Source organism: Hemibagrus wyckioides, linkage group LG22 (genome assembly GCF_019097595.1).
Source record: "Hemibagrus wyckioides isolate EC202008001 linkage group LG22, SWU_Hwy_1.0, whole genome shotgun sequence".
In the NCBI taxonomy this organism is placed as follows: Eukaryota; Metazoa; Chordata; class Actinopteri; order Siluriformes; family Bagridae; genus Hemibagrus; species Hemibagrus wyckioides.
Window position 1 is genome coordinate 14,328,667 of NC_080731.1, and position 13,404 is coordinate 14,342,070.

General features: G+C 40.2%; 1 protein-coding gene across 3 annotated transcripts in view; it reads right to left on the bottom strand.

Annotated features, from left to right (window-relative positions):
- Window positions 1-13,404, bottom strand: part of fam172a (family with sequence similarity 172 member A) — a 170,980-nt gene that overhangs the window by 138,724 nt on the left and 18,852 nt on the right. For all 3 annotated transcript variants that reach the window (XM_058374805.1, XM_058374806.1, XM_058374804.1), the window contains exons 5-6: window positions 3,612-3,677; window positions 1,324-1,515 (exon numbers count right to left, since the gene is read on the bottom strand). In XM_058374805.1, coding sequence (XP_058230788.1) covers window positions 1,324-1,515; window positions 3,612-3,677 — 258 coding nt within the window. The remainder of the gene's footprint in view (window positions 1-1,323; window positions 1,516-3,611; window positions 3,678-13,404) is intronic.

Here is a 13,404-nt window from a genome sequence, read left to right on the forward strand (position 1 = left end):
GGATTAATAAAGGCACATCTCATCTCATATATCAACTAATGTCACTTTGAGAAACTATGAACTATAAACTAATAACTAAAGCTGCAATAATTAATTATAATCAACCATGTCCATTATAAATATTGTAGACTTTTAGATTTGTTGTGATTTACTCGAATAACAACAAAAACTTATTACACTCTAACATATACAGCAGTATGTCTTTAGGCCTTAATACTCTCATGGTAGTTTAACATACCAAATAATGAAGTATAGAGGTCTTATATATAGGAAGTTGAGCAACAACAAAACACTGACTTTTGTTTCAGTCAGAAATGTAAAAGCAGTGCAGTAAATGCAAATAGCAGTATACAAAATAACAATGAAAGCAAACAACACTGCTGGAGAGTGAAATATACTAAACATTTAGCGTCACAACACTGAATTATGGAAGGGACTTGATTTTTTACTTTATTTATTTCCAATAGTAATCTGAGTATGTGAAGCTGTTTCATAGTTTAATGAGTGATTTTACATGTTACGTTGTTCCTCAGACTTTTAACTTGCATTAAAATATTAGGGAAAAATAAAAAGAAAGCTGAACGAAATACTAAAAAGCTGCTCTCATCGTTAAGCAACACTGAAACCAATTATTCAGTGACGTGTGGATTAACTCGTATAAAACTTAGACTATCAAATTGTACGCTTTAAGTCTTAGTGTAAAAATCAGTGCGTTGGTATTACGTAATCTAAATACGAACAAAATATGAATCTAAACGCACATTATCATGAGGCAATCTAATCATTTTACAGTTCATGTTTCCGATTTGTTTTCTTTTCCTGAAAAGAGTGAAAGTCATTCTGACAGCCCTAAAGCCCTTCATCACCACCACGTCAAAACTTACACCTGACGACAGGTGAACAAACAGAGAGACAGCTTGAACATGAGCAACACCAGCAAGAACACGATCAACAAGGCTGTTACTACACAGAACACGCTATGTTTGAGTGAACATACACACCAGCATACACATACAGTACGTCTCCTGACTATAGACTGTCCTCACACCTCATGAGACGTTCACTTCTCAATTAAAACAGAGCCGTGGAGCTCAGGAGATTTCACATCTTCGCTTAAATGACCATTAATCTCTAGATAGCACAGGCAAACTAATTGGTAGCAATTTAAGAAGAAATTGGCCAGAAGAGCGAAATCACAATATAAATGTACTTAAAGAATCAGTTCATCAATTCAGACCCTCAGAGAGTCTCACTGGACAAAGACCTCGATGATGCCTCGAATCCTGGAACAAGAACATCATTAGCCCAAAGTGTTTTCTTTACCTGCATGGCCTTGTTGATGAAAGGGATCTGCGTGCCGCTGTCCAGGTCTTGGTTGATGATGAGGCGTCGTGCCCACTGACCTGCTCGCACCACGCCGCTGCCCTGGATCAACACCAGCAGCTTGTCCTGGTTCGTCAGCGCGTCCTCGCTCATGTAGATGAAGCTCTTCGGTTCGTTTTCTGTTGCGTCCACCTGCAAAGTCCAGATGCTAGTGTTTAGTAAAGAGAGAAAAAACATAACTACAAACAGTAAAACACACACACTAAACAGATTAGAGGCTTCAAGACTGAAAAATCTAACTTTACACACTCTATCAGAACACATAGTACAGCTTGAATAATAATCCCAGACTCATTGCTCTATTTGCATTTGATCTCTCAAATCAACATAAACCACACTACATGTGTGTATCGTATAAATCACTGAAGCTCAAAGTTGTGTTCTTTTTTTTTTGTAATAAAGCAACAAAAATAATAGATGGCTCACGTTTGGAGTTATAATTGAAATGTAAGTCTATAAGCATTTAATGTATAGTTTTATCACAACCCTTTAATGTTTTGAGGATTGCTTTTATTTAATTTCCCAAAGCAATTTTCAGAAGTATGTAGTTCAATATCCCCTTTATTATTATAGCTTTTATTATATTATTATATTATTCGATTCACTCTGTATTCTACAGTGTGGTGAGATTCAGTCACAAAAAAACATGAAGGTTAAATGCATTATTGAACATTTTAAATGTAGCATCTGCTAGGAAACATTTATTTGGTTAGAATATTGAATTGAATTGAATTGAAATAAATAAATAAATAAATAAATAAATAAATAAATAAATAAATAAATAAATAAATGTCCAAAACCTTTCAGAAAAAATCAGGGTTTCACAGAATTGCATTATGGGGCTAAGATTAGAACTCATTAATATTTCTGTTTAATATTTCTAATATTCAAATATAGATTCATTTGCCCAGCCCTAATCCTTACCTGATGATGTCTTATTCTTTCCTCAAATCTCAAGCAAAAATAACAATAATAAAAAGGACAGTTTCTTTACATGTTTAATGTTGGGGGGGGGGGTTCAGAAGCGAGAGCTACGCATTACGCTTAAACATAGTCAATAAGAAGTGGAGTTTATTTCTAACCGATGAGCGTACGAGTCTGATGAGCAGCTAGGAATGAAACGTGAATCAGCTTCTGGTGCTCGGGCTACTGATTATTACACGAGTCGTGTAAAGTTCCTTCAGACCACTCTAGTCTGCACTTCTGACTTCAGATTTGATCTCGTATTTGATATCGTAATCCTCATCTGAATGAAGGGCTGTAAGCTGTAGCTTGATTATAATCGCCGCTCTTGGTATCGACGGCTTGTGAAACGCTCGACTCCATGTTATGTCAACAACTACATTTATTCTCCTTTCATCAAAGAAGTGCGGCGGATACGCTAACAGTGTAGTGACTCATTGCCTGGAATCATTCATTATGAATGGCACTATGCAGAGAGACAGACGGCTCCTGCGGTCAGTCTGTCTGTGATGACTTTATTAAAGTGCCACCGATTTCTATTACATTCTCCCTGATTGTGTTTCTTTACAGATAACTCGGAAGGTTGATACAAGTTGCATGCTGGGTCATTTGTTTTAACCTATTATATTCTAATCATAACATGTACATCGTAGGCCTCTCCTTTAAATGTCCGTTGATGAAAAGATGGAAAACCTGCGGCTAAGTGCAGTTTGTCACACGCGACTGAACCCGTCAAATCCGCCCACTGACAAGAACACGGGCGAGTCTCTGAGATAAACACTACACACTGTTAAAGCGGTTTACAGCTTGTAAAAACTTCCCACTTTCTCCGGTGTGATTTACAGACAGTAATATACTGCTCTTTTAACATGACGGGAATCTCGCCGTATTTATAAACTACGAATAGCGGCGATGCAAAACATCTTTAAAATGAATACGTGAGACACCCTAAGCTTTCTTGTGCGTGCAAGACTAATCCACACGCTACTTAATGAAGTCAATGTAAGCATATTTAAACAAAAAGATTAAGCAGTGGATGTTTCAAGTATATATATTAAAAAAAATGCCTTAAGTCAGAAATTATTTCATTCAGATGAAATAAATAATCAGAGAATGATGAGATAAAAAAAAAAAAAAAATTCAAAGAATTCAGGCTAGCGTAATCTCATGCTTTTACATCCGAATTTCTCATTAGCACCCCGTTTCATCCCCGGCGGCATTATTCAACAGCGTAAGAGCGTCTCTGTTCTTTCAGCCGCACTTACTGGGAGCATCTCTTTCCTCAGCTTGCAGTCCTTCTCCAGGAGCTCATAAACATACTGCGTGATGATCTGCAGGAGAGAAGAGAGACATCTTTATTTGTACTCAGAGCGTAATTAAAAAAAAATAATAAATGACCCGTACTTGCCATCAGTATTAGGCATAACAAACTCTGAGCTAAGTCAAATACACGGCTTCGGTATGCGTAAATTAAGATGGCTGAGGAGACGTGAGATAGTTCAGATCGTTAAATAGTGCATTTTGTTTTATAAACACATGGATCATTTTGTCAAATGGTCTCGGACGTGAGCGCTATTACTGTGTTCTGACGCAACACACAAAAACCGCATCTGTGTACATAGCCAGCTACAACAATATTGAATTTACATGGTCTGGAAGCGAAGCGCATGTACTTCTTTGCATATGTTCAGAGCACATACATGTACAGCTGGATCTGAGACCCCCGCCTCGAGCGAGGAAGATAATTGGGAGTGTCTGGATCGCTCTTGTTCTGAGCAGAGACTACAGAATCTATCAGCCCCAAAGCCAGAAAAAAATCTTCAACTACAAGCCGAGAGTTGATGTAAGGTATGTTTATCCCTGCAGCTACATGACTTAGGAGCCGGTACCCGCTGCAAATTCAACCCAGGGCCGAAAGTTTCATGCTTCAATGACATCAACAACTTTTGGTGGTTTCTCTCTTGTTCTTGTCCCCCCCAAACCCCTGATACGCAGCAGCTGGAACAACAGCGCTTTATTTGATGGATTTGTGAGGCGACAGGAAGGAGCCACTCGTGTAAAGACAAATTTGGCTCGCTAGGGTCGCTGGGATGACTTTAAGAACGAGGAGGGAAGAGGACCAGGGAATTATTGTCCATGCCAAGCCCTTGACGTTTGGAAGGATTTAGCCGCCCACCCGGACAGACGGGAATCTGGAATCGTGCTGGAAAGCCGGGACGGTCAGCTGCCGGGGTGGCCTGACTGCCTCGCATTGTTTGTGGGAGGTCTTTCAGCTTCTGATTGGGAACAGGAGGTTAATGAATAAATATCTGGATTACATCGGAGAGCTTAAGTGATAAGATGATTTGTTCGAATATGAGCATCACAACTGATCTAGCGTTAAGTTAACCAGAGATACAAAGTCAACCTACATTCATGTCAGCAAAGAGGCAGGTGAATGGTTTCAATTTATAGTAGTGACCAGCAACACAAGAGCTGAGATCAATTCTATGTACATTTTGGTAAAGTGACAAATCCATCCAACTGGCTTGAATGATTCCTCAAGCCAATCCTTATCGAGCATATCGAGCAACGTTCCTTTACATCCCCACTCCCAGCTTTACTTCCTTCCTTTACTTAGTTCCCACTCAGTGTTCAGAAAAATGCAAGATATCCTGTATAGCCGCTCATAAAATGTGTATCGAGACATGCTGATGAAAGGTAAAGCTTAGAAAGAATAAGCAGAGATCTCTGGTGCCTCGGGTGAATGTACATAGCTAGTAGAGTTAGCTTGTTTTGCTAATCTGTCACTACATGACCACAAACCACAAGCGACTTGCAGATTACTAGTATAAACACAGGGTCTGAGTACGGCTTAGTATCTTCAGTCAGAAACACAACTGTTGAGGAAATGAAAGGATGACAGAAACTAAAGTGGACCTGTACAGCATGTTGTATTTTTTTAAACAAGTGGCGCTGGTAGTACATTCAAAAGACATGAGAGCATTTCCACACAGCTCGAATAACTCTAATTCTCCGTCACATACACAATACGAATGGAGGAAAATGGAGTCGGATTCTTTTAGACTGTCCATGTCTTAAAAGTGGAACAAAAACCACAGAATCTAAATAGAATGACCTGTACTGTAGCAAAGGCAGGAAAAGATATAAAATATATGAATATGAATACAGATGAGTGGCAGAACAGTAAGAGTTTTATAAATAAAGCGCAGATGTGTGCACTAAAATGCATGATGTAGCTATGTGAAAGTATTTGTTAAAAGTGAGGCAGAGGATTTTGAGTTTCGAAGGCAACTTTCCTGACAGGATTCGTCATTAGGTTTGCATTGATTCTGGTAGAATTATTCTTCTCCTTACGACGCAAAGGTGGGGGGGGGATGAGAAAAGAAAGTTATGAAGCAATCATAATACACTCATGGTAACATACTCATTTAAAGCCAAAGGACATAAGCTATTGCTTATTTGATTACAAACACCAAAAGCACATTAAGGGCCAAACGAGCTAATGCAATGAGATATTAGCAGCCATCAGCGGTCAGCCGGCCCAAATGAGATGACAGATCTATCCGCCGAATCCGCGAAAGGGGGCTGCGGGTGAAACAGTGTAAAGATATAGGCTGCTCAACGGCACCTAATTCACTAAATGTCAAGCTCTCTGATGAAGACTAAAATGATTGTGAAGTGCAATATGCTTGTGTTTAATGATATCAATAAGCCTCGCAGGAAATTTCATTTGTGCGCCGTTATTGCTTCGGCGTCTCAGGTGGCTGTGTGTGATTATAGCGGCGAAGGAGAATGTGGACACTTCTCTAAATATACCTGGGACTGGGTCAGGAAGATTTGCGGGATGTCTGTGTACAGGGTTTGGAACCTGATGTATAGGAATAATATCATTCACATAAGGGGGTGTGTGTGTGTGTGTGTGTGTGTGTGTGATATAAACTTGTCTTTAGCTTGCAGCTGTGTGTAATGTCTGAGGCACAGCCCCAGATCTGAGGTCAGGGATCTGGTTTCTTATTGGACAGACTGGAAGCTATAGATGAGTATCAGGAACATTAAATATCAACAGAGTCCTTGGGCATATTATCTAACCCCTAGACCTCTAATTCGTCTGACCGTTCACAGGCAACGAACAAAAGAAAGCAGAGCACCAAATTTGCTTCCAGTAGCAGTTAATTTCACTTTTTTTCCAAGTTCATCTGGGTGAACTTTAACCCCGTGTATTTGTAAACTACGAAAGAAAAAGTGATTCTTAATGATGGTGTCGCTCAGAGCTATACCACTCTCCGAAAAAATAATATAATAAAAATAAAATAAACTAGCTATCATTATTACTACATTCCCTCTAAAATCAAATTATAGCAGGACCGTCTGTAACAGCTTGATACGCGATTGAGAAGCGGCAGAGTGAATCAAGCGGGAAAATAGGGCTGGTCTCACTGTTCAAGACTGAATAGTGAATGTTTAAGCGCTTCATGGAAAGTCCATCAAGTCATGGCAAGGATGACGAAGCGACACCGAACATCCAGAAAGAACTGGAGACAGGATTTGAATACAGAAAATAATTTTAAAAAAATACATAAAAACATTGTCAGGCCTTGCAGCATGCCTGTTCACCAAAATATCTGAAAATAATCCACACAGGAACATGAAGAAGGGGATTCCCACAGGTGCACACAGTGAGTGACAGATGAAGAATTCCCATTGTTATTATTCTATATAGCACATAGTGACCGCCTTTCCTGCCCTCTCCGAGACGCAGTGGAGCACATTCTCTCAAGTTTGACACAATCGCGGCCGCCTGTCAGCGTAATTAGAGCGCTGCAGAGTCGCGTAATTAATATTGTCTTATTAGTTTGATAATGAAAGCCCTGCAGGTAAGAATGCTAAGTGCTTCACACCTCCCTCTCTATACGTGACGTGGATGGTGATGGCAGGCCGGATGGAGACGGATGGCTTGCTCTGAAACCAGGATAAGACTGTACATCACTGAAACGTTACTTACGTCACTAGTCACCTGAGGCTGAAACACTGTAGATAAGCAGACTGTCCCCAGCTGGAACAAATATACACACACAGCTGGTTCAGGGAAACATTAAAATAGTTGATCTGTTCTTAAAAAGAGATTTGTTTTTTAGTCACTGGTAAGTCTGGTTTGACCTGGGAGAGGAATGAAGCTAACAAGTGTCGGAAATCTGACTAGTCAGACAACTGCTTTAAATGAGTTAAGGAAAATAATAACTTTAATACACAGGAGTTTATAAAATAGCAGAGGTTGTTCATTTCAAGAGGATTAAACTTAGAAATGAAAGTTCACCTCCTGCCTTAAGAACCTGAATAAACGTAACTTGATAATAAAATTAGAACTTCCAAAGAAGTCCAGAAAACAGATTACTTTAAGATTCAGTTTAGAAAAGGTGTTAAACTTGAGTTCAATATCCAAACGGTGTCATGACATCTGGAGTTAAAGAGAAGAAATTACTTCACCTAACCGGACAGTGTGATCATGATTTAGCGTTAGCGTTGAGGTTGCTGCACCGCTACAGGATTAATACACAGCCTGAGAGCATGATTTCCAGTCAATACACACATCATATAATAGAGTTAGATTTTATTTTAGCTTAGCTTTTAGCATTGAATCCATATGACAGGATGGATAGATGTGACTTTTGAATTTTTTTTATTTTAAAAATTAAAAAAGAAAATTATAATAAAACATTTTTTGAATAAACTGAGGGAAAATAACATTTAAATAAAATTAAAGTAAAAAAAGAAAAAGGAGCACTCTCAGGACAACCTGCCCTTTAAGGTAGATTATTATTCCTGTGCATTTTAGCTCTCAGGTACGCTTCTTGCTTCAAACATTCAACTAGATTTTTAATACTAATGACGTGAAAATGCTACATTCTACACTGGCTGCCACGATAACATCACAGTGTTCAGTAACACTTGATGTTTTGCTCATTTTATAGACTACACTAAGCCTTACTGTGCCACGTCCACCTTAGCACGTCTGTGTGATGTGCATCCTTAAGAAACTGGATGTGGATCGAGGCGTTTTTTTTTTTTTTTTTTTTACAGACAGGATTTTGAGCGAGACGTTTCCACTACTCATTAGCAAGACTAATATCATAGCTGCAGAGCAAAACTACAGAAACAAACCTCACACATGAAACATCTTGGCTGACTGTGTGAATTTTTTTTCCCTCCCACCAAAATATTCCTTAAAGTCAGCTGGATCAACCCGAACCCAACCATTTATCACATACAATCCTCTAAGGCACAACAAAACCAACCTGAGCATATCCGCTGCTCAGATCCTGCATGAGAAAGACACAAATCAGAGATCTGACCAATCACAGAGAAGCGGATTGTTTTTTGGGAAACAGGCTGCTGCTGTGAGGCCGTGCTCTAGAGATCAGGGAGGAAGGAAGTCTTAGAGGGGGGATCTGCAGGAGAGCGGCTCGGAGACAGAGCGTCTGAGAGCATGGGGTCAGCATTAATCCCTGACATGTACTGTCCACTGCCAGATCACGCACTGCTCCACAGCTGAGAGGAGTGGGGGGGGGCGAGTGAGGTTAGGGAGTGACGGAGAGAGGAGACGCCACAGCAGCCTTGACCGGAGCATCTTGCGCCAGTGGCTGAGCGATAAGACACACACACACACACAAAGAGAAAACAGGATTCTTAATGAAGAGCACTTTGTCTTTGTAAGTTGATCTGTTTGTAAACTCCCATGTGGGGAAAATCCTCCTCAAACAAGCAGGTGGGGGATCACAGGCTCTCTCATACAAGTCACAGAAGGAAAGTGAGCCATGGGGAGAAAAAAAAAAAAAGCAGGAGATGAATTAGGGACCTCCCAGAACGTCTCTGTAATGCTCTCCAATCCCCTGGTCCAGCTGACCTAAGGCCCCGAGCGATAAGAAGTTAGCACTCCGGATGGAAGAGGAGGAGGGGCGTCATGTGAAACTCTGACCCTCAGCGAGACAGAGTTCCTGAAGGGGCTGTGAAAAATGAGGACAGTTGCTTATCAGGCAGTGGCGCATTAACCCTGACTTATGATAACGCCGAGCGCTCGTCAGCGAAGGATAATCAATAACGAGCAGTGTTTGTCTTGGTGTGGGACTCACGCGCTGGTCAGAGCCAGACTTCAGGAGCCGCTCAGACTGGAGCGAGGGGAACGGAGCGGACGGTGAAAACAAAGAGTGGGAGAATGACGGCAGGGGAAAAGGGAGGAAGGAAAAATATATGAGAGAGAACAAGGACCTGAAAGAGGGAGTAACACATAGGAATTAGGATATATTAATGCTTTAATGGAGAGTTAAAGAATTGAAACAAAGTGTATATTCACTCCTACAGTTTATGTTTTTCCGAAGCTTGAACAAATTCCTATCAGACATCTCACAGTGCCAGTATCTGCTGGAAGTTTGTTCTCCTGCCAAACCAACATAAGTGTGTATATACATACACACACACACACACACACACACGTCACATAATGGCTGCTTAATGACCACCTCAGGTGTTAGTGCTGAAGGCATTACAGGGATAATATGCTTTTAAATCACACCCTGCTCTCTCTCTCTCTTTCTCTCTCTCTCTCTCTCTCTCTCTCTCTCTGCTCTGCTCCGTGGGGTACGAACAAGTGATAGGGCGCAATAAATCAAGAAAGACAGCTGCCATTTTGTTTTCCTTTCTCTTCTGCTGAATCGAAGTTCCTCTTATCATAAAAGTAAAAGGAGCGTGGATGATGCCGCTGAGTGCGCTCTCTGCTTCACCACCTCAGCACACTCCACACAGCGCTCCGTCCTGAAAACACACATCTACACAACAGCTGCGTTCATGCAGCACCTCGTGGTGTGCGGGTCGCCCGGGAAAGCCGAGCAGGCCTGAAAAAGCTGAAAAGCGCATTAAAAAAAATCTAAACTTTATAATACTACAAACAATCTGAATGTATTGATACAAAAAAATACAAGTGACAGTTAAATATGTTCCATACTGTATATTATAATTATTATTATTATTATTATTATTATTATTATTATTATTATATTGCTATACAGAACTGTTAACATTCTAATGTTTATAAAGTGACTGCACTTTCTAATGGTCAGAGGAGTTGAGGATAGAGGAGATTAGGCTTCCTGTTTTCTCTGTAAAATGATAAGCTGTGGTTTTGAGAGGGAGAGAGAGAGAGAGAGAGAGAGAGAGAGAGTAACTAAGAGAATACACAAGACAGGCAGAGAGAGAGATACAGAGATAGAGAGAGAGACTGACAGACAGACAGACAGAGAGTGTGGATGGAGAGAGAGTAACTAAGAGAATACTCAAGAGTAATACAGACAGAAAAAGAGAAAGACAGACAGAGAGAAAGAGAGAGAGAGACTGATAGACAGAGATCAAGAGAAGGTGGCTTGTGAAGAAGGATTGTTTATCGCAGCTATAAAGTGATAACAGGAACTAACTTCTCTCTTGAACGGTCTCCATCATTAAATCTTCACTATAAACCCTGGACATCGGTGTAAATCTTCACTGTAAACATTAAAATGAGTGACGGTAATCACTGTGACTGGTAGAAACTCTCTGTGGTATAAGTGGAATAACGCACTGTAGACCATGTGGTTAGCTGAAAATAAAGCACTTCAGGTGGGAACGGTAACGGCGTGTCGCGTCGTGTCACATCTCACCACCTCTGGTGTGTTGATTATTTTCCTATAACCGCACGGTCTGGAGAGTGTTATTTTAATCCTAAACACATTTACTCACGTAAAGTAACTATCAAAACAAACATCCCCTAAACTTTATTTCTATAAAAGTCTCATAGCATAAAACCCTGGCGTTTGTGGCACACGTATTTCAGTATGATGTGAAAATAAACATTCGGTCTCCACTGTGTGTTTCAGCACACACTTACTGACAGAAGTCTTTCTGGTCCAGTGTAAAAACACGTATTGTGCTTCACTAATGTTCACTCTGGGTTTTTAATTAGCAGACTGAGCCGTGCTCCAGATCCAGCTCTTGAGGACATTTTTTTACTGGCTGTTTAGAATTTTTACTGAAACACAGACCCGTGTTAAGGAGCAAGCGGTGTAGAGTGAACGTGAATTCGCCTCGTGTTTCATAACATCTCTCTCAATTACTGTAAATCATTCTATATTCATAATAAAAAGAAAAATCCGTGTCAGGATAATGATGTCTATTTTTGATGCATTCTTAACCCTGCTAATGCAGAGAATGGAGAAATAACGAATGAATCACATGGACAGAAAAGAAGCATTATAATGGATGATGTAAATACAGTTATTAAATGCAGGGGGACGTGTGTGTGTGTGTGTGTGTGTGTCAGAGATACATATCCACAAACAAAGAATTTGTTCTTTAGCATTGGTCAACATTTCCTGCTTCTCTAGTGGACACAGAAGCAACAGAGCCAATGGTGTAACATACACCGATGTAACAAAAATGACAGCCGTTTTTCCCACTTGGTACCAAATACAGCATGAGTACAAACATGCGAGTTAATACAGCATGTATAATCAGGAGTTATCTAAGAATTCACACTTTAAATACAGGAAAGTCTTTCCAAGTCTTGACCCTCACATGCTGCTTCAGTGCTCTCACGCTTCATAACCCACCTCTATGTTTATAGACAGTAGCTGCTTTTAATATTACAGTTACATCACTTACAAAGTTCATTAAGACAAGCCTAGTCAAAAGGGCAAGCTTGTAGATCAGAAATCTTTCCCTTCACTCTGAACTCTAAATCAGAGTCTAAATGATTTTGTGCTCTAATGTATTTAAATCCTGAACCCTCAATCAGAATCACTTTTATTGCAAGTATTGAGAGTTTCCATGTACAAGGAATGTGTCCTGGTTTACTGAGGTATAGTGTTAATGAAGAAAAGGAACTATTATGGGATGTGGTAGCTTAGTGATTAAGGTGCTGGACTACTGATCAGAAGGTTGCGAGTCGAAGCCCAGGTCCACCAAGCTGCCACTGCTGGGCCCCTGAGCAAGGCCCTGTATATAATGCACTGGGGATGCTGCATATCGTGCAAATAAAACTTACACTGTACATTAGTGAAGGATGTGCAAAAGTGGACCAGTGTAAATGCAATTAAAAATAAATGAAAATGCAGGTAATTAAAACTATATGCTATTGTGAAGAACACTGTGGTGAGATGTATAAGGTTACATACTGTACATAAGTGGATGAGGATATTGATGACATCACAAAGTGCAAAGCAGTGGGTTTTGAAAAATATTTACCAATAAATAAAAAGTTACAAATTATGTACATTCACCGTCCACTTTAAAAGAAACACCTGTACATTCAGTCAGCCAATCACATGGCAGCAGGACAATCCATCAAATCATGCAGATAGGGGTCAAGAGCTTTAGTTAATGTTCACATTAAACACCAGAATGAAGAAAAATGTGTGACGTGGTTGTCGGAGCCAGATGGGCTGGGATGAGTATCTCAGAAACTGATGATCTCCTGGGATTTTCCCAAACAACAGTCTCTGGAGTTTATAGAGAATAGTTGAAACATCTTGTTGATAAGAGCGATGAGAGGAGAATGAGCAGACTGATCTGAGCTGACAGGAAGTCTGTAGTTACTCATATAATCACTCTTTACAGCCATGGTGAGCAGAAAAGCATGTCAGCATGCACAAAACATTGCACCTTGAGGTGGATGAGCTACAACAGGAGAAGACCACATCAGGTTCCACTCATGACAGCCGAGAAGAGGAATCTGAGGCTATCATAAGCACAGACTCATTTAAACTGGACAGGTGATTAAAAATTAGGTTCTTGTGCTTTTTCTTCTGTTCTTCTGCTGTTGTAGCTCATCTCCCTCAGGCTTTGTGTGTTCTGAGATGCTTTTCTGCTCACCACAGTAGTAAAGAGTGATTATATGAGTAACTAGCTCATGTCCTGTCAGCTCAGACCAGTCTGCTCATTCTCCTCTCATCAACAAGACGTTACAAGATGCAGCCTTCAGAATGATTTTAGTTTTTCGCACCATTGAGACTGTTGTGTGTGTAAAATCCCAGG